Source organism: Phaenicophaeus curvirostris, chromosome 16 (assembly GCF_032191515.1).
Source record: "Phaenicophaeus curvirostris isolate KB17595 chromosome 16, BPBGC_Pcur_1.0, whole genome shotgun sequence".
NCBI classification, from domain to species: Eukaryota; Metazoa; Chordata; class Aves; order Cuculiformes; family Cuculidae; genus Phaenicophaeus; species Phaenicophaeus curvirostris.
In genome coordinates this window covers 1,948,429-1,974,862 of record NC_091407.1, presented here as the reverse complement: position 1 = coordinate 1,974,862, position 26,434 = coordinate 1,948,429, and the positions used below count along the sequence as shown (strand labels likewise).

Genomic DNA, 26,434 nt, shown 5'->3' with positions numbered 1-26,434 from the left:
AGAAAACAACGTGGGCAGGAGAAGAGCAGAAGGGCTGAATAAACTGGACGTGGCTGGGCTCCCGGGGCTCCATCGAGCAGGTAAAACACATCTTATGCTCTGTGAAATCGGAAGGTAGCCAGCAGTGCAGCTGCAACTCCAGCCAGCTCTGAGCGCACAACGTGCGTGTACTTTCCCAGTGCTGGAGGCAAAGCTGGTCCCCAGCTGTTGTCCAGGCATGGAACCCCAGCCTGGGGGAGGGACGGGGGGCTCAACGCTGCCCACGCTGGAGCCCAGCAGATGCTGTTGGAGCGGCTCTGCTGTTAGAAACAGGATTAAAATTATTCTGGATCTCTGCTCCCTCCTTAAGCAAAGACTTTTTTGGGAGCAGATTAATACGCTCAGAGAGTTTTGTTCCATAGTTTGCTGATAATTGCTTGAAACACTGGCTTTATCTGGGGATGTCACACAGTTAAGAAGGGAGAACGCACGCCTTGGCTTTTAATGCTCTGAATTCCTAATTTTTTGTGGTCTGATAGGCCTGTATAGTTTCAGCTTAATGTATACAACTGAAAATTTGGGGTGGTGGTATTTTCTTTAAAGGTTTTATTTAATGCAAAGAAAATTTAGCATATGAAAGTTGATTGAATGAGTTACTGTCTAAAGTCTGGATGTTCTAGTACACTGAAAGCTTTGTGTCACCCCAAACTCTTTCTAATTGAATCTTGCATGTAAAAATTCATCCCAACTGAATTCAGAAAACGCTGAAAATTTTGATGTGTAGCTAAGAATAGAAAGGGAATGTCACTGAGTGTGTTCCCAAGCAGTTTGTTCAAAGCTGAATTAACGTGTAAATCAGAAATGGAGCAGGATGACAAAAATTCAGTCTTTGTGCCTGTGCTGTTTCCCTTACCAGTGCAACAGCTGGAAAAGGACTTTATACAGTATTTTTTAAAATCCGAAGTTTCTTTAGAAAATAAAATTGACCACATGAAAGAGGTGTGCTAGAAAATACGCACTGTTAATAATACTGAGTGCTGCCTGATGCCGAAGGTTTTCTGCTGTTACGGGATGGCATGGACCCAGCTGGGACCTGGCCCATGGGCGCAGTGTGAGTGTGTGAATTCCTGAAACAGCCTCGGACTCCCTGGCACAGCTGGTGGTTTCCCCTCCCAGGCTGATGCAGGGTGTCAAAGCATTGCCTTTTGCTGGTTAAAAACCCAAACAAGCATCAAATGGGGTAGTGATGGGTTAAACCCCACGGTTACTGGCCGCAGGGGAGCTGGGACAAGCTCCCTGGGCCCCCCTGCCTGCTCCCCAGCTGCTCCCTGCAGCCCCGGGCAGCCTGGCTCGCTGTGCCCAGCCCTGAGGGGCTGCCAGCCGCGCGCAGCGGGCACCGGGGACGCGCTGTTGGGGCTCCTCGAGGGGAAGGTTTGCCCCAGCTCCCCTCTGCCCTGCCCGCGGAAGCCCAGCAGCACCCCAGCGGGCAGCCAGCACCTCGCAGCTGGGCAGCACTGGAACGGGGACACAAATCATGGCTTGGAAGGAAACCGGGGTGGTAGAGAAGGGATTTCCTTGCTCACCCGCAGCCTTTGGTGCGGACAGGAGACGCGCAGCCCCAAGCCAGGCGAAGGGTTGAACATGGGTCCCTTGGGATGGGATGGGGTGGGATGGGATGGGATGGGGTGGGATGGGATGGGATGGGATGGGGTGGGATGGGATGGGGTGGGATGGGATGGGATGCAGCGGGTGAGGCCAGGGCGGGAGGGGAGGCGTGTGTCGCTGGGAGAGCTGCTGCTTTTGGGGGAGGGAGCAGCCCAGCTCCTATTTCTACCTCTGCCGGCGGCCTCCCTGGCACAGCCGGGAGGTCGCGGGCCGAGCAGTGACCCCTGCCCACCGGCCCCTGCGGAGCCTGTTCCTCGCTTCGCTGCGATGGGCGCTGGGTGGGATGTGTACGCGCTGCTTTCCGCAGCGTTGCTCGCCGCCCAGGCTTTCCCCCAGACTAACATCAAGATCAGCCAAGGTGAGTGCGAAGCGTTGACTAAACCTTGGGGTAAAGGCAGCCTGAAGCCGCTCCGGCTTCAGCAGAGAGAAGAGAGCGCGTCCCTAGCTCTTGCAGGGCCAAGAGCTGGTTTTCCCTTTTCCCTGACTGCTCCAGAAATCTCAGACTTTCCTCAAAATCAACTTTCTTCGTCACCTGGGGGGATGTGCCGCGAGCAGCCCTGCTGTCTCTCTCCCAGGGTATTGAAGCTGCCTCTCTCTGGCTTTGCTCCTGCGTGTGAGAGGCTGCGGCTCAGCGATGTGCCTGGACCTTCAGCCGTCCCCACCGGCTTCTTCAGAAAGAACTGCACGGGGGCACACGCGTGAGGGGTGCAGGATGCGGGGGGAGGCTCCCTATTTATTTATTCATATTAAACACATGTGAGAAGTGGCCACAAGTAAGTGATTCCTCCGTATTTCCCTTATTCCCCACCTTTTCTTTCCTGAACTGTCGCTGATGGCTGCTGCTTTATGTCGCTCGAGGTTCTTGCAAACTTTTTCCTGGGGCTGGAGTGTGTGAGAGTCGCTGCTCTGAGTTTCTTTGTGCCCTGTTAGTTTCGTATGGGAAGGGGACTCCTTAAGGGCTGTTCAGTGAGTTCGTGGGAAAAAGGGTTCATAAAAGCCCGGTTTTCCTGCCAGACACCTAATCCGTGGGAGCTTTGCCAAAACTAATTAAGGAGGGAAAAAACCCCTGCGAGATAGCTCCTATCTGCCAGTGCCAGCTGCGGGAGGGCTGCTGGTGGTGTCTGCTGCAGCCTGTCTGTGCAGCCTCACGACTCCAAAACACGCAGCAGATCTGAAGCTGTAAAACCAGCTTGGTTTTGTCACGGGGTTCAGAGAAGCAAAACCCTCGGTGTGAAGGGATGTCACTTCCAGCTTGCTTCAACAGGTGTTTAAAATTTTACTTTGAAATTTGTATGTGTGCTTTAAAAATCACATCAGTGCGTGTGAATTGTTACCCAGTTATTTAATAAGCTTTATGCCCACCAGTGGACACCGTCCCTCTAGGTCCATGCAGCCCCTAGACACTCAGACTGAAAACACTCTCATGACCTGCTTATTTTGAAGGTGGGTGCTAAGCACGAGACTTTTTCATCTGTTAATGAAAGGTAAATATTGCCAATCACATGAAGGTGAGATTGTTTGTCTGTAAGGACTGGATTGTCAGGGCTGAAGGATGTGTTCCTAAAGCCACGAGTGACTTGAGGCACCTCAGCATCACCAAGCAGCCCTGTCTTAGCTTCTGCTACGTGCTCTTGCCCACCAGCCTCCCTTTTTAATGCTTATTCTTTGGGTTAATCTGGTAATGAGGACGTGGGCTGATGGATGTGTTGGGACTGGGGTGGGATGGATGTCTGACTCATCTGACACTTTGAATCCACCAATCTGCAGCCGTCCCGGAGGGTGCTGGGGCTCCCCTGTCCCAGCCCTGTGTCTCACCCATCCCTGCTCCAGCAGCACCTACACGGGGTGAAGCCGAGCTGCTGGCCTCCCCCATGGCCCTGAGCTGTTAGGAGGCGATTGTGTTTGTGAGCACCAGGAGGGTCATCCTGAGCCCGGGTTCTGACCACCAGTTGGGGAGCAGTAGCCATCACTCGTTCTCAGCTTCCCAGGTTCTAGTGGAGGGTTTCTGTGGGAAGCTCTGCCCTGGGAAGGACCCAGCCTGACACGTGACAGGGATCCCCTCAGTTCTCCATTGGCATCAGCTTCAGACAAGCCTCTGGGGTGTTGCTTGGCACCTTCCAAATCCATACACTTGCTGAGAGCTGAAGAAGTTCACTTGTTTTTCAAGTCAAATTGCATAATTAGCTGATGGATGTGCCAAGGGGAGTGTTTCAAGGCAATGCCTCTCAGTGAGGTGTCTCACGGTGTCTCCAAGGTTTTGGTAAGTCATCAGCTCTTTATGAAACAGCCTCTCGATACCCTGCAGCAAGAGCAGCATCTGCTGCCAGCACTGACCTGATCCGATCTGCTGTCCAAAACCTTTGATGGAGATTCAGTGCCTCCAGGAGCCTTCTTGCACGGTCACCTCTCACCAGCCTTGTCCTACCCCCGACCTTCGTATAGCAAATCTGGGGCAGCATCGCACCTTGGATGGAGCTGGTGAGGACAAAAACGCTCTTCCCTGGCTGACTCAGTGGGAGTCACGCAGCTGGTATTTTATCTTCTTTTAGCAGCATCCTGGAATAAGAAACTGTGTGAAAGTAGCTGGTGTTTTCTCAGTTAATTATTTCTAGCTGGAAAGTGGCCACTTGGGGAAGTGAAACTTTCTGGCAGGCCAGTGCCAGCTTCTGGAAGATTTTGACAAGTGATGTTCCTGGCACTTCTGCAGTTGTCTCAGCTTGTAAATAAATAAAAAGGCAGCAGTCTTGTTGGCACGGGAACAAACCCAGAGCGCGCAAACCTCTTTTTCTGACCCAAAATTTTCATTTCCCAACTTTTCTGAGTTAGTAACATCTGCCTGATAAAAATTTTATCATCAGGTAAGTCTGGACATTTATTTTGCTGGTTATAACATGACCCTGATCTTAAAAATGCTGCTCTGTAAATAAGCAAAGGGGAGAAGAATTCTTGCCATCATTTTTGATCAGGACTTTGGGGACCAACAGATGAAATAACTTAGGGCTGGCAGGAGCCCTCATCCCAGGGCAGGGGCTGTGCTGCCCTCACCCTGTGCAGAGGAGCCGATGCTGCTGGGGATGATGTTTTGCTGGGGTACTTAGAAGTGAAGATTTTGTCTAAATAGCCCTCGAATGCTTCCCCCGCCCCCTTTTAGATCAAAATACTGTCAGCAGCTGCCGGCTTGGGTTATGAAGTTTTCCTAGGGAGACGTGAGTGGGCTTATGTACTCACAACCATACATCCAATTTCTTGTGTCCTTTCTGCTAAAAATAGCCCCCCCAAAATCCCAGATGAAGCAACACCCCCAGCTGCTCCTGCCTGTAAGACTGGGAGCAATAGTTATCCTCCACGGACACTGCCAAGCCTCTGATCCTGACCTAACAGAAAAGATGCTAATTAAATGCTGACCTCCCGTATTTTCCTTTTCGGTATATTTAACCTTAAATTCCTTCAGGCACCTCTGGTTCACTGAAGCTCATCAAATTAATGCTACCTAATAGGAAGCAGTTCAGAATAACAAAGAAGGGCTGTCTCCATCTCTGAGTTGGTTTTGCCTGCTCTGAACGAACTGGGGTGATTTTCCTGGATAACCGGGATGCCGCTGGGCCCCGGGCACCAGGATGCCTGCTGCAATTAGCACTCAGGAGCAAAGGGCCCCATTTGCTGGGGAGGCTGCTGGGTTAAGCCCTGTGAATTTTGCCACTGTCCTGTTAGAGGTGAAAAGTTTGTCGAGGCATTTCACAGCCTCTGTAATAAAATCCCAGTTGCTGGGGGAGCTGGTGCTGCCCGTCTAGCGCAGACCTTGAGTGCCAGCGGCAACCGGGAGCTGCTGTAAACTGGGTCCAGATCTCAGCTCTGTCCTGGATGGAGGGATGTGCTTCATCCACAGCCTGACAGTGATGCTGAAGCCACGTCCCCTGGTTTGGACCCTCTGCCCTTGCTCTGCTTTGCTTCCAGTGTGGCAGGGACCCTGGCCGGCACCGTGCAGGAGGATGGCTTTGCTCCCAGAAAATCCCATCATCTCTCTGTTCCTCGTCCTCTGCTCAATTACTATAATAGCAACAATTTGATTTTTTTAGGGCTATTCTAAGGTTTTAAAATGCAAGGATGGCTGTGTGTGAATCCAAAAGCTGAATCCTGCTTTGCCACTGAACTGGCTGTGGCTTGGCCACGTTCCGGTAAAGCTCTTCCTCCTGTTTCCAGGCTGGTGTCCCTTGTCGTGTCCCCTCTACAGCCCATAATTAGTGCTGGTGTGGATGGCAGAGCCCCGTGCTGCTGTAGGGTGCAGAGCTGCCCCCAGCCACAGCTCCTCCGCAGGGAGCAGCCGGTGGTCCTGGGCCAGGGGCGATGGGGTTACAGCCTCGTGGGGCTCAGCACAGTGGGTGCCACCAGTAGTCATGTTGCTGAGCTTCTGTGCCTCGCTCTCAAGTAACAAAAAGGCTCTTAGCATTTGTGGTTTGTCACCTTGCAGGGCTGACAGGAGGGACGTGGAGCCTGGCTGGTGGGTGTTCGTAAAACACTCAGAGATCCCAATGTGGAAAGAGCTGATGAAATATGAAATTATCACCTGGAGCTGCTACTGCTGGGGCAGGAAGGGATTCGTCTTCGTGAACATTTCCACAGCTGCTTCGAATTCACCTCATTTCTCCTTTTCCCCGTGCTGATGCTGCCCTGGCTGCTCCCACGTCCCTGCTGCTGGCAGGGATTTTCTATCCTTGGGGAAAACGGCTTCTCCCAGGCAGTCAGTACAGCCCCGGGGGCCCTTCGCGCCACCCTGACCCCTCCAGCCTTCAGCCTGTTACCTGCTTGGATAATTCCATGGCATCTGCGGCGTGCTGTAACCCCCTGCTCCCCCTGCCCTCCCCATCTCCCTGCTGACTCCGGCAGGACCCCACAGGGATGCGGGGACCATCTCTGGGGGAGCTGGCAGGTCACCAAAGCTCAAAACCCAGCAGCTGAGAGAGTTAAGCCTACGTGCCATGAGATTTGGGGGTTGCGCGTGTCTAAGTGTTGGGGGTTGTGCGTCTGCGCTGCATCCTCCTGGTGTGCACGCAGGGAAGGTGACAGGGAGGAGGGCTGAGAGGAGCGTTAAAGCCCGTGTGGTGTTGACCCAGCAGCAGCAGCAAAGGCTCCAGAAATGTGCCCTGCCCCGAAATGTTCTCTTTGTGGGTAACCTCCCCGCTGTGCTGACAAGGAGCAGCCCCGCGGAGCCCCAGCTCTTATCTGGTGGGAGAGAGACAGGCTGGCACCGTGCCGGGCTATTTTTGGGGCCAAAGTCTAACGTGGGGACACGAGGATGGCGAGGGAGGAGGCACACGTTGGCTTCGCAGGAGGGCAGAGTCTGCCCTGGCCCGGCAGCCCTCGGCTCCTGGTCCAGCGGCGGCTCCAGTAGCGCCTGAGAGCGGCCAGAAGAGCCCTTATCTTCCTTCCCTCGATAGCAGGAGTCAGTGCCGTTATTTTAAGCACCCGCTGCCTAAAACAACATCAAACTGGCTTGAAATGTCCCTTCTGATTTTGGCTGATGCTAAAACCAAGAAGCCCACGGCTTTTGCAGACTTTTGAATGGCTTCTGGAGAACAGGCCTTGTGAGGAACGGCTGAGGGAGCTGGGGGTGTTTAGCCTGGAGAGGAGGAGGCTGAGGGGAGACCTCATTGCTCTCTACAACTACCTGAAAGGAGGTTGTGGAGAGGAGGGAGCTGGGCTCTTCTCCCAAGTGACAGGGGACAGGACGAGAGGGAATGGCCTCAAGCTCCACCAGGGGAGGGTCAGGCTGGATATTAGGAAAAACCTTTTCCCAGAAAGGGTCATTGGTCCCTGGCAGAGGCTGCCCAGGGAGGGGGTTGAGTCCCCTTCCCTGGAGGGGTTTAAGGGATGGGTGGACGAGGCACTGAGGGACATGGGTTAGTGATTGATGGGAATGGTTGGACTCGATGATCCGGTGGGTCTCTTCCAACCTGGTGATTCTATGACTCTATGGTTCTGCCTCAGGTGGGCTTTCCCTGCACGTGTCTGGGGGCCGTTTGCCCCGGGGAGCCGGGCTGGGCTGCCACCTCCACTGCTCCCTGCGTGTCGCTTCGCCCTCAGCTGCCGGGTGTCCCCTTCTCTGCCCCCAGCCATGCCCGAGCCCGTCCACGCCTACTCCTGCCCGCTCTTCTGGACCGAGTACGAAGGCCACTGCTACCGCTACTTCCCCATCAACAAAACCTGGGCCGAAGCCGACCTCTACTGTGCCGAGTTCTCCATCGGCATCCGATCAGCCAAGCTGGCCTCCATCCACAGGTGAGGAGCGCTGGAAGCCGTCGTCCCACCCCGGCACGGCCTAGGGAGGAAAGAAATCTGGGATGGAGCCGCAATACCACAGCACTGTGCCGGCTGCAGGCTCGTGTCCCAGCCCCAGCACCCCTCTGCAAGCCGGGCACACAAAAGCAATGGAAAAAATGCTGGGCTGGCAGGAAAAGTGACACAGCATTCCCTGAATTCCCTCGAACTGCTTGAAAAAGCATTAGAAATATACCAGATGCCCTTTTCCCCCTGCTCCGTCCCCCTGAGGATACACTACACACCTCTTGCCCACCCTACACGCGCTTGCACAGACCCAGGGAAGCGATTAACAGCAATTAGAGGGAGGGGGCCCGTTTGGCGAGGCGGCAGGGTGGGTGCCCGGGGCAGAGTGACCGCGTGCCCGCAGAGCCCTCAGCGGCTCTGTATCGCTCTGTTTTGCCAGCTGGGAAGAAAACGTCTTCGTGTACGACCTGGTGAACAGCCGCGTGCCGGGCATCCCCACCGACATCTGGATGGGACTCAATGACCTCCGGCAGGTGAGAGCTCCCCGTGAGCGCGCGGGAAATCACCTTTAAAATTTTACTTCCCTGCGTTTCCCTCCTGGAAAGCCGCTTCGTTTTCTTTTTCGCTCCTTATAGCCCCATTGATTGGGTGGTGCCTTAGGGTCTGTTTTGCAGCGCAGGAGAGAGAATTGTCATTTCATCCCCTCCAATCTGCTTTCAAAAGAAAAATGTTGCTAGAATTAATAGATTAACACTTACTTATTTTCCACATCATATTCTATTAATGGTTTGATAGAAAGAGTGTTGTACTGCTGGGCCAAGAAGAGCAAATAAGCTGGAACTGTCTCCAACATCAAAAATCACCAAGTTTCATTGCTTTCTTGTGATACTCTGCAACTTCTCAAAGCTGACGTGTTGGAAATATACAGTCTAATATGTACGAGAGAAAAATTGAGACTGTCAGGAGAACAGTCCCACAACAGCAAATTTTTTTGTAGATACTGGGAATGAAAGCAACACAGAATTGGGTAGATGCGTTAAAAAATATATGGATTTAATTTCTCGGTTTCTCCTGGTGTGATGCTGGGGCTTTCCAGGGTTTCAGCTGTAGACCCAAACATGCTGTTCTCCCTTTGCTGGGTGGTGACAGTCTCTCCGCGCGTTCCCTGGCTGTGTGGCCCCAGGGACGGCGGCTGCGTGGGAGTGGGACCAGCTCCTGCAAACACAGGGCTGTGGTCACAGCCTTTCCCCGCTTGCCCCGAGCCAGGAGGGTCACTTCGAGTGGACAGACGGCTCCTCCTATGACTACCACTACTGGGACGGCAGTCAGCCCGACGACGGGATCCACTCCATCCCGGAGGAGGAGGACTGTGTGCAGATCTGGTACCGGCACAGCAGTGGTGAGTGTGCACCAGCATTCAGGGCACCTTGAGTCTTATTTTGCATGTCAATAAATTCAGTCCACTGAGGGTCTTGCTTTTTTGAAGAGGTTGCTGGCAGGCTGAGGATTTGCATTTTATTTTTTATTATTATTATCCTTTTTCTTTGCAGAGAAGGGATGTGTTTTCTCTTTCACCACATACACACACACACTCGCTTTCCCTCTGCTTGCAGCCCATCTCCCTCTCCCATAGCAGCGGCAGGAGGGAAGAATCACCCACTTTGAAGAGTTACTGAACTTAGCCCAAGGTCAAATTTTCCTATTTCCCCTCCCACGTGGGAGGTTTGTGGAAACACTCATCAGTTTCCCAGCTTTTCCATCGCTCAGTCAGGCCAGGGGCATCTCGCTGAATCAAGGCAGACCCTGCTTGTGCAGGAGTCCCCTGTCACACCCTCACTGCCAGTGAGACCAGTCAGGTGTATCCAGACCCCTCGGACACACCTCAGTGCTCCATCTCCATGCGACCTGTTGATATTCTGCGGCTTTGGGCTGCGTTTTCAGGTACCTCCCTGCTACCACGTTTGAGCTGGGGTCTAGCATCCCCACCAGCATCTCTACAGGACTGGGATGGGGATGTTGGGAGGAGGAACAGCTGGGAGCAGCCCAAATAGGAGGACATCCCAGGAAAGCCCCCCAAACAACAGGAGGTCCTGGTCCTGAGGGCAGCGCGTCGTTACCTCCTGATGGTTTTTTTGGCTAACACCTTGGCTTTTTTTTGGGGGGGGGGTGGGGGGTAGCATTGCGCTCCTGGAATGACAACGCCTGCGGCAGAGCCTTCCCGTTTGTCTGCAAGATCCCATCACTGGCCCTGGACTGAGGCTGCCGATGCTGCCTGCGCCCCCTCATTTCGGGTCATCTCTCCAGCCGTACCAGGACGTGGCACAGGTGGCAAGAGCTGAGGAGCTGCTCAGCATCCCCAGCCAGACCCCAGCTGCAAAATCCCTCCTGGGGGCTCTGCAGGGGTGAACCTGCTGCTTACCCTCCCCAGGGGCAAACAGAGCCGGGAGCTGTGTTAAACAGCAAAGGAGCCCCCCAGGCCAGAGCTTGGCTTTGGGTTTCAGACCAATCATCACGGTGTATTAGAAGAAACCTATTATTTTATCAGTGCATCAAACTGTTTGTACCAAAAAATAGCCATGTATAGGAAATTGTTTTGCCTGTTGGATTTTGCCCATTGATCCATGAAGAGTAGAGAAAAACGTGTTATTTTCTGTTAAGTTATGCAAAATGCCTCTTGTGCACATTATTTTTTTTCTCCACTAAAATAAACAGCAGACAGCAGGTGGAGGCTTCTCTGTCTTTCTAGCGCTCGAGTAGGAGCATTTCCTCAAGGATATGGGAATCTCATACAAAAGTAGCTGGTATTATAGAATCATAGAATAACCAGGTTGGAAGAGACCCACCGGATCATCGAGTCCAACCATTCATTATCCCCTGCTTTGTATTAATAAGGAGCGCTGTGGAAAAGAAGGCACCTGGGAAAGTATTTTTTATTGACCCTGACTGTTTTTTGGGGTCCTTGAGGCAGCCTGTATGCACAACTGCCCTTCATCTGGTCCCCATCAGCCACGAGGTATCATCGCATGGGTCGTGTGGGGCCGCTCTGTGCCCCAAACCTTTGCAGCACCCATGCCTGCAGCAGGTGAGTTTGCTTTGGGCTGACAGAATCACAGAGAGGGCAGGTGGAGGGCTGATGTGCACCAGCTGAGGGTCAGCCCATCCTCATGAGCTTTTCCTGAGTGGGGAGAGCTTGCAGCTCTTGGTGCAGCCCTGTTTCCTAGCAGGATGATGCTCTTTCCTGTAGCTGTTGCTGATATCCTCCTGTTCTGTGCTGGCACCACTTTTATCTTCCAGGTAAATAATTTCTGGGAAGGGGTGTGTGGTCGTGGGAACCCCAGTGTGCCTTGTTCGAGATGCTCAGTGGGCTCCCTCTCCAGTCCTTTGCCCTCTCTTTGGAGTAACGAGTCCCCTTTCTCCGTGCTCTGGCAGAGCCCTGGGTCTCGCAGCACAGCTGGGACAGTCTTGGGCTGCTCCACCTTGGCTGCTGCCTAAGAAGATGAGTAAAAGCATCCTCACAAAACTCTCTGGTCTTCCTTTATGTCACCATCTTGGAGAAACGAAATTTCAAAACTAAGACTTTCCAGAGTGATTACACTGGTTACAATGAGGTAACTAACTGGGGCTCTGCTGGGAGCTTTAAACTGCTTCCCTGGGTGTGAGTGCAGCTTGCAGCTAAAATACGTTTCCAGTTGGAGAGCAACTGCAAACTTGTCGGGCGTAACAGTGCTGGTGGTGTAAGCGGAAAATCTGTGCATTGTGGAGCAGGATCCTAAAATAAGGGAATTCCGTCACCTTTGATTAGGTATTTTTATATTTGATATTAAAAAGAGAGAAATATAAAATATTTATAAGTGGATAATATACATAAAAAGATGTTATTTGAAATTGATTTTATATGTATACGTGCTGCTGGGTGATGCTGCCACACGGTGCCGAGCTCTGCTCCGTGCTGCTTCTCCCCAGTTTCTTTACCCCATTTCTCCTGTGAAAGCTGTTCAGAGGAGCTGGGAGTTCCTCATGGCTGGGGCTCTGTACTCCTCAAGCCAAAAACCTCTTTTCTTTCCCCTCCGAGAGACATGAGATGTTTCAAAAGAAAGGTTAAAACCTTCCCTTGGGAAAGTGTTTGAAGACTTGGGTCCTGCTGTGGCTAAAATATTACTAATGGGGAAACCTATGAAAGCTGTCAGCTCCAATTAACATCTTCATTTCCAGGTAAAAGGAACTGAACATGCGTGACCTGAAAGTCAGGACCAAAGTTAATAGGGGCTTTGTTTTCCACCCCTCCTGGTTTTCTCCACAGGCTCTAGGATCCTTGCTTAAAAAAACAACCCGCTCTCTTAGCTAGTGTCTTCTGTTTCACACTAATCAAATAAAATTCAGAAAACTACAGGAGTTTTCACCTCCTTAATGAATATTTTGTGGATCTGGTGAGGTTAGTGCTCAGTGGAAGACTGGACATGCCCTTTCCCTTGGCATGGATGGCCCCAGACTTTGGGTGGCCGGAAAGATCTACAGCTCTTCAGGCTGAAGAGTTTTATTTTATTTTTCTGTACTTCTTGTCTCATAAGCTCTAAGTCCCTGTTATCTTGATTTTTTCCATTCTGCCTTTCCACGTGGTTCAGACAGTGGGAAACCTGGCAGCAGCGGTACTCGCCCGCACCACTTGCAAGTGGCTGATGCTGAAGGGTCCTTTTGTGTCTCTGAGTTTTTTACGAGCTGAACATCTTCCTTTGTAACACATAAAAGTCAGGGTAAGTGTGAACAGTGAATGACGTAGCCTGGGAGTGAAGAAAAGTAATTATCTCTTAGTGATGAATGTCTTTTCTTTCCTACACCCCATTTCATGGTCTGTAGAGACAACGTTGCCCCAGCCCTTAGTGGAGGGATGGGCCTGTCTGGACCATTTGCCTTTTGAGTATATTTTTTTCCCCCCCTGTTATTATTATTCTTTTTTATTCCTGAAACATGCTGCTGGATGTCCAGGGAGGGAGCTGTGAAGGCAAGTGCTTGCTGGGGCACACTGGTGCCTGGTAATGATTTTCCTCCCTAGTTTCTAATCTGGATGCTCAAAGAGCTGGCTGGGCTGGGCTCTCCTTCCCTCTGTTAATTCAGGAAGACTTTCCGCCTCTGCAAATTACTAGGAGGATAAGGCCTGCACAGCTGAATTGGGAGCTTTCTCTGGCGCATCTTCTTTCTCTGCCTGGTTTCCCTCGATTTTAATTGCCTGCCTAGCAAGGCAGCTCCTACCCTGGGGCAAGGACACGGCAGAGCTGTTCCCTTCAACAGGGAAACAAAAATATCTTGGGGACAAAAGAAGAAAAAGGCTTCCAGCAGGTCAGTGAGTAAATGATAGATGTCTGCTGTCTGTGACAGTGATGTCCATCGCCACCACCTAACCACAAAATCTGATGATAAATGACATTACCTGTCTGTGTGATGGTGTTAGCATGAACCCCCCAGCTTTGGCTGCACCCCAGATGTGCTGCCAGGAGAGATGGAGCAGTGGAACCCGAGGAAGGCGAGGAGGGTTTGTCTGTGTTACGCAGGTCCTGGTGGACGTTGGCTTCATCAAGGTGTTTCTCCTGTTCTGCGTTGAGGTTTTCCCATCCCACCTCGCCCTGGCTGCTCCCTGCTGCTCCCGGGAATGAGAGGCAGCGGGGACAAACCTGCTGGGAAATGCACCTCCTGGGCTGGGCTGAGCACAGCTGCCCCTTGGGCAAGGGTCTTGGGTCAAGAAGGGCCAGAGACGTGATTGAGGGTGGATTTATAAACTGTGCAAACTGCTGGCACGCAATGGCACCTTAATTAATCACAAAAGCTGAGTGAAGCTTCAATCGGTGCTGGTTTTCCTCTGGGAGAGGCTCATTGGTGCCAGGAGCTCCTCCTGCCTGGAGGAGGCACAGGGACTGCCTCGTGACAGCACCAGGGTCTGTTTTGCTGCCGGTTGCTCCTCATCAGCACCTCAAAGTTCTCCCTGTCCTTTGGGACCAAGGATTTCCAAGCTCCCTGTGGAAACTGCTCTTCTAGGGATCACGGACCCGTGGGCCAGTAGCCCTGCCTCCCTTTGGGCACAGGGCTCTGCAGCTCAGCCACCTAAAAGGATGATAAAGGTTTTTTTATCAACTTCTTTTGTTTTGCAGGAGCTTGGGAACTTGGCTGGAAACTTTTATTCCTGGGTGCAAATTGTTTAAGACGTTGCTGATCAGAGGTAAAGCAGAGATCTAATGAGACCAATTCTTGCTGTGGATTTTTGCTCATAAAACCTGTGAGGCTTGAAGGCCACGGAGCCAAAGCGCAGGTGAAGCGCGGGGGAAACAGGCTGCAGTTGGCACCCAGAACACAAACCCCCTGGAGTCAGTTAGCGAGGGGGGAGCTCTGGGGGCAGCTTAGGAAAGAGCTGATTCTCCTCAGCGATAGGTGGTCGGTGTCCCCAGGTGAGTCCCGGGTGCCGCGCTCCTGCTGCGTCGGCCAAACGTGTTGGGTTATCTGCAAAAAAAGTCTAGCCTGGCTCTCAGGGTTACTATGGCAACTAGATATTTGCTCATTTGTATTTCTTGAAAATTGTGCTGGGCTGTTGATTGCATCGTTTGTGAAGCTCTTTGTCAGGAGGCGCATGGATTGTTTGTCAGGGCTGGATGGGAGCGGCTGGTGCTGTTATTAAGCACGTTTCTGAGTGGGAACCTTGTCGGAGCGTGGGGTGTGTTATGACTGCATCCCTCCCAGAGAAACTCCGTAACGTACCCCCTGGCCCAGGAAGAGCCTGCTCTGCTCATCCCCTCTGACATCTGTTTGTACTCGTGCAGTTGCTTGGGATAACGCAACATCTGAGTGAGATGGGAGACCTGGCTAAGGACGGGACAGGGAGATGCTGCAGGAGCAGCTTTCCTCTTGTGCCTCCACAGCGTGGAGAGGAATCGCCTGAGATATCGTTCTCTGGCTGCGCTTGGAAAGATGCTGTGGGGTAGGAAGGTGAGGAAGTTTAACTCCAACATAGTTGGAGGAGTCAGTGTCTCCCGGTGTAATGAGGAGAGGGGTGAGAGCAGTGTGGCTGGAGGGTGCTGGGAACAACCTGCTGGCCTCGATGGGAGGGCTGTGGGCCTGCTGTTGGGGGAATAACCATCATCTTCCACTTCCAGAGTCCATGGAGACTTTGAAGTTTGGGAAAATGCCTACTTAGATTAAGTGCTTACTAATTTTTGGTATTACAGAGCCAGCGCTCGCTGCTGAGCACTGGGAAAGGACGGTGCTGCAAGGCTGGCTTGAATTTTCACAGGTGGCTGTAGAAGAGGATGGGGAAGACTTCTTTTTATTATTTTTTTTTGTTGTTCTGAAGACAAAATTCGTTTGAGTTGGATGCTGTTTAGACTCGATGGCCATGGGTTCCTGAAAGTCCATGGACCCACAATCTAGCAGTGGTTTAAGAGCTTAGAATTCAATGTCACGCAGTTGTTTAGTGGTGAAAATCCACTTGCTGCTAATTCCTCTTTTATCTTGTTAAGATAATTAAATTAGGAGGTAGGACATAATGGCAGGTCTGCAGTTAGAAGTTGTTTTGTGCAACTTGACAGCGTGAAGACGTAACAACTTTGTGGGCTCCTGGTCTGCACATTGGTGCTCGCACTGGTGCTCGTGTGGAGCCTGGGGGCTGCTAGAACTTGTTTTCTCCATCACAGCCAACCTCTCCATCCTCCCACCACCGGCCACGGGTTGCTCCCAGCAGATACCAGATGTGAAGGTTGCAGAGACAAGAAGGGGAAGGAAACAGAAGTGGGGGTTAAAGAAATTAAATGTGGTATTTCTTCAGTGTGCGGGCTCAGTGCTCCCAGGGACGGGCCCTGACCAAAGCATCACACAAAGTCACGGCCCCAAGGAAAAGCTGAATGCAAATGATGAACGTATTCATCTAATGTGGATAGTTACCTTGCATTTAAATGGGTTGCGAAAGTGATTATAAATTGGTAATAGCAATAAGATTACAGCTCTAATGAAATCTTAAATGCCAGCTTTATAATCTGCCCTTTTTTCTGCACTGACTCCATCTAGCAACCTGCTGTATCCGTGGAGCGACTGCGTATCGCTTTGCACGGGATCCCTCGAATCCCCCACGCACACCTGGACGCGGCTTTCACTGTTATTTACCCCGCAGGTAACACAGAGCAGCTCTCACTCTGGCAGTAACTCAGGGAGGGCGTCAAAAGCCTTGCCTGGATTTGACGTTTTGGGGTGTGTTTTGCATCTACAGCAACTTCACCTTTCATTGCGTGTTATCCTGGCCCCCCCGATGCCTCTTGTGGGTACAGCTGCCAGGACAGCGGCTCTGGGGCTCACCAAGCATCTTAGCACAGCGGGGTTTGGTCCCTTCAACCCTGGGTACCCCCAGGACGTGACTTTTGGAGATGAACTGGTGAGTTTGTGGCTTTGGGTGGAGCAGAGTGAGGCAGTGGTGAAGAATGCTTGCAGTTTCTTCCACTCCTGGTTTTAGCATACAAACAAAATGTCTGTCGGGGTGGGGTTTTTAACTTTAAAATGCCAGTGCAGACTCTCACTGCTCATAATATCTGGCAGCTACAGCCACCGCATCCTCTCTTGCGCTACTTTCTCCATTTTTCTGAAGTTTAAATTGAGCAACCCCCCAAAAAGCTGCTGTGTCGTTCTGATGGCTCAGTGCAGTGAATAACCCATTTTTCTTCTCGGATGAGTCATGGATCCTCCTCTGAAAGATCTCATTATTAATATGCCATTTGCGGGATATGTCTGAATTTTCCAGCAGTGGTTCCATTTAAATGGGATTTGCCCCAGCCTGATGGGCTTGTGTTGATGCTGCATTTGAGCTCATCTGGGTGCCGCGGTGGTGATGCTGACCCAGAGCCGTTTATGTTGCAAACGCAGCCTCCAGAAACTGCGAAGTTGTGTATCAAGCGTGAGTTGTTCTTGAATTGATTCAAAAAAAAGTGGAGGAGAAGGTGAATGCAATGACACATTTATAGTTCACCTGTGTCCTGGGCCTGGTTCTCATTTCTAGCAGGCTGGAATGGACACAGAACAATGCCATTAATGGCAGTGGAATTGCTCCTGGGTTTACATTTGTGCGACCGAAACTACAATCTGTCTGTAATTTGGGCTAAATCTGCCAGCTGGCATCTCAGGAGCAGTGAGACCGTCCAGGACAGGAGGAAGAGCTCACCTCTCTTTTTGTGAGGTTGAATCTGATCTCTCTGAATTTGCCAAACGATACCCAGCTTGCTGTTGGTAACTTGTGTCTTGGATTCACCATGAGAAAATCAAACAGTCGGTGCATCAGTAGTGCAGCTCACACGGGTGAGACAGCAGGAGGGTGGGATGCCGGGGTGGAGAGCAGCCAGAGTGGTTTCCTGGGGTCCACGTGCCTCTTCCCAGCGTGGAGGGATGCAGGAGCTGATCTGCAGCCACGTGCTGACTTTATTACCAGCCGGGCGCTCTGCTGTGCTCCCTGGTTTGGCACGTGCTCTTTCCTTCTCTCCATCCTGGATTTCTAAAAAAGCTTTGCCATATGCCGTACAAGCTATAGGCCACTGGGGATGAATCACGGCTCCCACCACTGAAACGAGGCCATCTCCAGCCTGGATCTCTTTGTCAATAATACGTGACTGTTTAGGGCGATGATGTGGCAGTTGGAGCGGTGCCTTGGGGAAGGGAACCCTGAAAGTCTGGGGTTGAATTCTGAGCATCCCTGGTCCCACACAAGGTTTGCTCCGGTGGCAGTCAAAATCCCATGGGCTTTACACCAGACTGCAGGGCTGGGGGTGTCGCTCAGCTGGGTGCAAATCCAGCTACTGGTCCCATTGCATGAGGTTTTCATGCCACTTTGGTGACATCTGCCTCTATACAAGCCTCATCTTTCGAAACTTGGTCAAGCCTTTTGATTCAAAACTGTCTCTGAAATGTCCTAATTCAGGGCTATGTGTTTCATGGCACCTTTGATGAAATCTGCTTCCCCTCCCTGCTCTCTGTGGGTCTGAGAAACCACATGGAGAAGTTGGTGCTAAAGCTGACCCTGAATTTCACCCCAAGCTTGATGTGTTTCTTTTTGTTTGTTTGGGGATTTTGTGATTTTTTTTTTCTTATTTTGTTTTCTTCTTCTTTTTTTTCTTTAATTAAACAGTGGGTTGGTCATGTTTTCCTATTACTGGTTCCAAACAGGAAAAAAGATAGGGCTGATACGCTTTCCAGTTCCTTTGCCATCATCCAAATTGTTATTTGACCTGAGCTTGGCTCTGTGGCATCTTCTTGCGAGGTGAAGGCTCCAAGGTAAGATGACATAAGATGCTACAGCTGGATGCTATGAAGAGATGTGTCTCGGCAGCGAGGGTGCAGAAAGCTGATTTGCAGCAAGGAATTCTTGAGCGGCAGGAATTGTAATGGCTCACCATTTGTTAGCATTTTCTTCCTTTGATACAAAGATTAGTTGCTGGTCAGGGATTAGTTTTCTGACCGGCATAAAACAAATAGAAGTGCTTTGGAAAAAATGCCCCAGGTGAGAAACTGCAGCTAGAGGTACCACAAAACCAGGAGCTGCAGCAGAGCAGGGATGGGGGAAAATAACTAAAAATAATACCTGACCAGAATCTTTGCAGAAGAGAGAAGTGTGTACATGCAAAATAAAAAGAATTGGTCATTCTGCATGGGGAAATGCTAGACTGAAAAATGGTTATGAGACTGGGAGTGCTGGCAAGCAAACTCAGAAAGATGCAGTCCAATTGTCAGTGTGGAATTGATGACTGAAGAACAAAAGCAGTTTCCTCTCTAGTTCTCTGAATTGCCCTTGCAGTGATTTATTTTAGTTAAATGGTTCGTGCCTGCTAGCTCATTTTGGGAACTGGCTTCTCTGCTAATGACAGATTTTTTTCATGGAGCCAAATTCTGCATTGATTTACTCCACTTTCCTTCACTGACTTCCCTGGTGATGCGCAGCGTGACAAAGAGCACAGGTCCTGGATGCCAGACTGAGAAAGACCCCCTATTTTCAGCATAAAATGCCTTCTGCAATACTAAATAAGCCATTAAAAATTTTTTTTTTAAAAAAAAGCAAACCTAACATCACTGTTGTTAAGCCACGACTGCTGCTGGCCTCTGTGTTTCTCTGAAGGTTATTGATTGCCGCTGTGTATAACAACTTTCCTACTTGGGCTTGCTTTCTCCCCAGGCAGGCGAGTTCCCAGGGAGCAAAGCTCTTTGTGGTGTCCTCGTGCCCTGCGATGGGTGCAGTGTGGGTGTCCCAGGGAGGATGTGGTGGCTCCTGAGGTGGCTCCTGAGGTGGCTCCTGAGGTGGCTGGTTCATCTGGTGCCACTTGCTTCCCTGCAGCGAGCAGCTCTGCAGAGCCTGAAGTGCTGCTTGATGGCTGGGGTTGCAGCAGTGCCACTCTCCAGTCACCATTGCTTATAAACACCCTGCAGAGATTAGACCTGATGGTCCTTTTTCTTAGGAAAGGAGCTCAGCCTGCAGGACGAGTTACGGATGGGTACTGCGAGAATGCTCACTCTGCGCCTCTCGGCACATTTGCAAATACACAAACACAATATTGTGCTCTTGTTTTCCTATAATGTTCATTTTGAACATGAATAAACATGTAATATACAAATGGCTCTGGGTGTTTGGTTTTCCCATGAACCTGGACAAGGCATCCTGGAGGACCAACAGAGACCAAATGAAATGCCGGCCAGCACAGGCGAATCTAGGAGACGTTACGCTCTGTGTTTTGCAAGAGAAATGATAAAGATCCTATTTCCACGGCGGGTCGCTGTAATGTTGGTTGCTGCTCCTCCCCTAGCGATGCTGCTGAGGTCACGCTGGGGCTGCGGGCTCAGTTCGGCCAGGCTGTAAGTGCCAGGCTCTCCCTGGCTTTGCAGAGGGGCAAGTTGTCCATATGAAGGAAAATGATGCATTTTCTTTCAGCAAAGATCCAAAAGGAAATGTTTTCCATTGGAGCCGGATCCTGTAGGTTGCCAGAGAGGGTGGGTTCCCTGCAGGAAGGTGTTGCCAGCTCAGGGCTCTCCTCTTGTGACAGGCGAGGAGGCTGTGGCACGGTGGCATTTGCAGGTGAGGCCACCTTGCTGCTTCTAATGAATGCTGTCACTAATTATCTCTCTAATTCTCTGTCCAGATTTTCCATATTGGTGGCAGTGGGCTATATGCTGCAGAAACCAGGGCCTCCCCAAGGTGATGGAGAAGAGCTGTGGGTCCAGCTGACACCCACTGATGAAGGAGCATCTCTGGTTGGTGTTACCACCTGAAGGGACACACCTTACCTCAGAGACCCTTCTTCATAAAGATTTGTTGTAATTAGAAATTATTTTCCCTCCCCAGCTCTCAGGGTGGCAGCTTTCACTGTTTATACTTCTGATGTTACAGCGTTAAGCGGAGGGGGCTCAGGTCATGCTCATGTTTCACACTAAATCTGCCTGCAGTTATGGTCAACAAGTGGAGATAAAGTGCACGTCCCTCTCCAAAAGCAGTGAGTCAGGAGTCCTCAAAGATGGGAGACCCAGGAGCATCCTAGAAGGTAGTTTATGCCCCTTACGTTAACATCCAAGAGATGTTTTAACTGAAACACTGGGAATTGGGGCAGGGTTGTGGTTGGGAAGTGAGGTGTGCTTGGGGGATTCAACCGGCCGTGCCCCAGGCTGCCTCGCTTGACGATGGGGCAAACGCCTGCCGGGGTCCCACGGGGAAGGAGAAACTCATCAGGGCTCTGGGCGCGAGGCTGCAGCGGGGTTCCCCGTTAGAGCTGGCAGCGCTGAGCTTTCCCTCCTGACCCTGTTTCTGACCGCGCGGGACGCAGCACTGCACGTTGGGCTCCTTATGCCCAGAGAGATGAAGCTTTTTCTCCTTAATTTGTTACAATCTGAGTGGTGGAGCTGGGGTAACTTCCCCTGAGGGGGCTGTCTGGGTTTGCTGGGCTCAGCCCTGGGGAGCTGGAAGTGCTCAGCCTTGACTCCGACCTTAATGCACTGAAGATGTGATTATCCTAACGGAGCACAGCTCATGTTGCGCCATTACGCCTCTGCCCATGGGCTTCTTGATATAAAGCAGCTTCCTCTGGGCGCAGATACCCATGTCGCTCACACTGGGGAGGGACTGTCACCTCCAGCTTTTCTCCGCAGGCAACTGCCACGATTCTCAATTTCCATGCAGCTTTCCATCCACCTTAATTCCTTCTGTTCTCGTAGGGATTGTAAAGCAAATCTTTTCATCGGACTTATGGAAAGCAAACCTTAGGTTCTTCTGTTTGCAAAGTACCCAGGATGAAGGAGGGACGGCTGCGATCCCAGGCAGCAGCAAGGACCTGGCAGGATCCCGTGGGAACCAAGGCTTCGCAGGGGCTGGGTGGGTCAGGGCTCAGCAGGCTCCTAGGAGGGCACAGAAACGAGCTGAGGGATGTCAGACAAGAAACAGGTGCAGGGTAGGAGGAAAAAAAAAAGCAAGTGGATGGAATCACATGATGGGTTATCATATCAGAGGAGGCTGAGGGGAGACCTCATTGCTCTCTACAACTCCCTGAAAGGAGGTTGTGGAGAGGAGGGAGCTGGGCTCTTCTCCCAAGGGACAGGGGACAGGACAAGAGGGAATGGCCTCAAGCTCCGCCAGGGGAGATTTAGGCTGAACATTAGGAAAAAATGTTTCACAGAAAGGGTCGTTGGGCAGTGTCAGAGGCTGCCCAGGGAGGGGGTTGAGTCCCCTTCCCTGGAGGGGTTTAAGGCACGGGTGGACGAGGTGCTAAGGAACATGGGTTAGTGTTTGATGGTTGGACTCGATGATCTGGTGGGTCTCTTCCAACCTGGTTATTCTATGATTCTATGATTCTATATTGGGAAATGCAAAAATCAAGACTGAATATTTTCGCTGAGTTTCACCCTGCCAGTGCACTTGAACTAGCAGAGGGTGTGCAGGCACTGGGGCAGCAGGGAACAGGAGGGTCATTCCAGATACAAACTTTTGCACAAAATGCTATTAACTTCTTTTTTCCCCCTCCCTCAACACAGAAGTTGAAGAACAAGTCCTTTCACTGACACCTGGCAAACTCCGGGATGGAGAGCTCGTCGTCTGCTCAGTGCTGATGGGGATGACCAGGCGTGTGTGAAATGATTCCTTCCCATTCCTTTTGCGTGTGGCAGCGCTTGGCGGGGGGAGGACAGCGATGCTGTGTCGGGCACAGCGCACAGGGAGCAGCAGCATCCCTGCCCTCTGCGCTCACAGCTTGCGTGGCTGCCACCGCGGCCCCAGCACCATTCATCTGGCTGGGGGCTACAGCAAATGAGAGAGGAAAACGTCCCTCCGAAGGATTTAATCCTTCGGATTAAAGTTATCCAGGCTTGTGTGCATTTGTAGGGAGAGAAGAGGTTTTGCAGTTGCACATAGATGAGAGAGTGCTGCCATCTTTTGGCTATGCAAATCAGGAGAGGTACAGGAGAGTTGCACAAGGGTTGCATGGCAATTTGCATGGGCTGGGAAAAATGTTGCTTGTGCACTGCTTTTCTCTGTTCTGTGTATTTTCACGATTATTCACAGTACCCCAGGAACAACATGTTCCTGTTACTGTATGAAGTGACCCTGGGTGTGAGGGGAGAGCCCTGGTTCATGCTTAGCGCTGGCCACGGAGACGCTGAGGTGGCTCCCGACAGCCTGAGCCAAACCTCCAAGCGAGCACACGATGTTGTGGGACATCAGGGTCGCTTTCTTCCAAACAAAATGCTTGAGTGTCTATTTTTAGTGTTTCAACCCAACACACATCAAGGTTTTCTGTAAATTTGAGAATTAATTACTGAATGATGGGAAGTGTCAAGCTTATCTGTTTGCTCTAGTGATGCACTGCAACAGCTGGAGCCGCACCATTTGCACTCTCCTGGGTTTAAAAATGGAGTTTACAATCATGAAATAAGTGAGCACAGTATCTTAAATACAGTATTTACTCTGTGTGTGTTGTCTAGGACTGAATGGTAAACGCTACCACTATATACCTGTTGTACAGGTTTCAGAAATGAACTTCAAAAAATCAGATGTCTGATCCCCCTCTGGTGAGCACCATCCAGAGCTAAGAAAACTGACTCCATCCATCCGTTCATTACCACAAAATCCACCAGTTTGATTTCTCTCAGAGAAAATGGGTTATGCTTTGACAGCTCCAGGGCATCGTGGTCGTCAGAGGTTATTTGTCAGTGCATCAGCCTTGCTTTTTTATTTGTGTGGGTCCAAATAGCTTGTCTGGGCTCCTTTACCTTTGACAATGAAAAGGAAATGGAAATTATTCCACAAATATAAATGAATGCTTGTGGCTGCCCAGGCTGGACATAGGAAACACGATCTGACAGCTTGCTTCCCACACAAGGCAGGAGCCAAGCTGCCACCGATGTTACAGCAGCATGTTTGGGTTGCTCTGTGCTGGGAGATCCCTTTCCTCGCTAGGGAGCACGGACCACGGGCACCCGGCTCTTCTCCATCGCAGCCAGGGTCCTGCCCAGGGCTTTGGCTGCAGCTGTGGGCACAGGGCAGAAATACAGCCCTGGGAGCTCACCCTGATTTAAATATCTCTCTTGGGGTGAATGCTTTTGGGACAACAGCCCTGTGAAAATAGCCCTGAAAAGCCATCATAAGCATTTGCTCTATAGGTCACTCTTATCCTTCTTGTGGTAATAAAGCCAATATTTGAGCAGGCTTGAAATAAGAAAGAGAAATTGCCTGCAGCGAAGAGAGGGTCAGACTGTGCCAGGTATTTTGTTGATGCAGATGTGATCCATTTGAATGTGACATCTCTGGCTGCTTTCCCACAGGTAAGGATGTCAATAAATCACTTTTCCAACATAGAAAATATATTTCAGTGATATGGCACTGAAATAAGGTGGGGGGGAGATAGGATAGGGACCTGCTCTGAGCTAATAGCCCATCACTGTGAATGCAGATGCCAAAATGGAGCGTTTCAGGCTGTTTTTCTTGCCTCTGTCAAAGTCAACAGTGGTGAATCATCCCGGGCAGGCGGTTATCAGCCGCTGTGGTGTTTGCAGCACTTCAGAGCACAGGCTGCTGCAACCTGCTGCTTCCCTCTGCTGCTGACAGGGCTGATCCTGGCCATTAGCAGCACTAAAATGACAATTTCTCAACTGAAAAGTGGTTTCGGGAGCCAGAGACCTGACATTTTATTTTATTTTCAGTACCAAAAGCAGCGGTGTCGCACTCGGGCGCTGGGAAGAGGGACAGCAAGAGCCTGGGCAGGCGCTGGGGAAGGGGAGTAGCGAGAGGGGCAGCCCGGGGCTCCTGGCCAGTCCCAGAGACGCAGCCCCCAAGGCTCTGAGGGTCTTGCTGCTGCTGGGATGGAGACACAGGAACTCTGCAAGGGGCAGCAAAGCAAAAATCTGGGTTTAGCCGCCTTCTCCTCGACTTTGGCCACCCCTATGCCACCACGGCTGCTGCCAGCACGTCCCTGTGGATGCAGAGTCAGTGTTTCCCCTACACTGCGTCATCTCCGCGAGAATTAAAGCGAAGAGGAGTGGGGTGGCTGCCTAAAGCCTCGTGTGTGCGGCTCCCTTCGGGCCCACGCAGCCGAGTGCCTGCTTTGTGGGGACCAGGACATGGGGAAAGGGGAATACGGCACGCTGGTGCCATGAATTCAGGATACCTGTAGGGAATGCCCCCAAACCCACGATGGAGAGCTCGCTGGTGCCATGAATTCAGGATACCTGTAGGGAATGCCCCCAAACCCACGATGGAGAGCTCGGACGGGGCTGGTGGGGCCAAACCCAGTGTCAGGGTTTCCCATGGCCCTGGTGTAGGAAGCATCTCTCGGCACCTCCCCTGCCAAATCCACCTCTGCTTACCCCAAAATCTGCTGGCTGGCGGCTCCAGAGGGATGGGAGTCATGCTTGGCAGGGCATCCGAGGGCAGTGCAGGGCTGCAGGGGCCACACAAGCCTCTCTTCCAGGCTGGCACCCTGTCGGGAACTGGAGAACACTTGGATTGCTGCAGGAAAGCTGCAGGACGTGGATGTCACTGAGCAGCTTTTGCTGTGCCACCTGATGTGATTTAGAAAGAAAGCAGAAGAGCCTCAGTACTTAGAGTCATTTTCCAGGCTTGACCAGCGCGGCTTAGGAAAAGGTCAGCGTGTGGCTGGAGAGAACTGACATTCCTGTGGGTGCAGGAACATTCCCACAGCAGCAGCAGCAAAACCCGCAAACGATGAAACGCACTGGCAGGACCTTGTCACCCACGGCTCCTCTCTGCCTCTTGCTTGGGAATGGAAACGCAGTAGAAATTACAGGAGCAGAGCTGGAAGCTGTTGCTTTGGCACAGACTGCAAAAGCCCTGGTGGCTCTGTTGGACTCAATTATCCAGTGGGGCTCTTCCAACCTGGTTATTCTATGATCCTATGAAGACAAGCTTCTCCAGTGCCCAGGCATCTCCCTGAGCAGAAAGCAATGGGATGGGGAAAATGTGAGCCTCCATATAATCGTTGTTATTAACACCATCAGCCCTGGTCGTCTCCCTTTAACGTTAACCTCACAGATATTAATCAACCAGCCAGGCGGATTAGATTAACCAGATATCTGCATCCAAAGCTGATGCTGATGTCCACTGATTGCAAACCACTCCAGAACACAGGCTGTTAAATAGGAAGGTGTTTCCTATTCAAGCACAAGCTCGCTGGAAGAAGATAAGAACGCATAATAAAAGGAGGCAGAGGAGACATGCAACAGGGCTGAATTAGCAAGAAGTTTGGTATGGCTTTGGTCTGATTGTTACTACAGCCTCAGGAATTTGCTAATTAGCTGTGTGGGAAAACTAATTATCTTGTCAGCCAGTAAGTCAAATAGTAATTCAGTTTAGACACATTTTTTGCTATTAGGAAGCATATTTAGCACTTTGGCTTCTCCGGGTGCTCTTGTGGCATCACATAGGCTGCAGCTCATTCCCCACCACCCGCTCGTTCCCCCTGCGCTCTCTGGGGTGACAACGCACACAGCCTCACCTGCTACTGGAGCAGGACAAAACCTTGGCCTTTGGGGGTTTTATTTTGGTTTATTTGTTTAGTTTGTGTATTTGAGGTGGGCTTTTTTGCGTCCTACAGGACCCTGAATTGCATGTCACGGACAGCCCAGAGCGACTGGGAGCTTTCAGCCTGCTGTAGGGGCCCCATGGTTCACAGAGGCTGGAGCTGGTGGAAAATAAGAGCCTCAGTGTTTTTAATGAGACACAGGCCTGAGCCAGCAGTACAGAAACTTCTGCAGTAAGCAGGTTCCCTGGTTACCCCAAGTCCTAGTTTCCTCAGTCTTGTGTGCTTCCCCTGTGAGTAACTGAAGCTGCGCGCGCCGGATGGCACAGAGATTAATAGCTGGAGAGGCATTTTTTCCCCATCTAGTTGGTAAATATTTTAGTCTCTGAGCGTATCCCTTCTCCGAGTGATGCCAGAGCACATCTGAAGTTCATTTAATTTGTTAGAGATACCCAAGTGTAAAGAAATGCAGAATTTGTCCCTGCATCTGG

The 26,434-nt window shown here is 51.2% G+C and overlaps 1 protein-coding gene across 1 annotated transcript; it reads left to right on the top strand.

Annotated features, from left to right (window-relative positions):
- The first annotated feature begins 1,896 nt into the window (after positions 1 to 1,896).
- Positions 1,897 to 10,234, top strand: CLEC19A (C-type lectin domain containing 19A). The gene is made up of 5 exons (XM_069869905.1): positions 1,897 to 2,002; positions 7,755 to 7,920; positions 8,366 to 8,459; positions 9,193 to 9,325; positions 10,104 to 10,234. Exons 1-5 carry the CDS (start codon positions 1,912 to 1,914, stop codon positions 10,181 to 10,183), a joined length of 564 nt encoding a protein of 187 aa, XP_069726006.1. The 5' UTR covers positions 1,897 to 1,911; the 3' UTR covers positions 10,184 to 10,234.
- Positions 10,235 to 26,434: the final 16,200 nt, after the last annotated feature.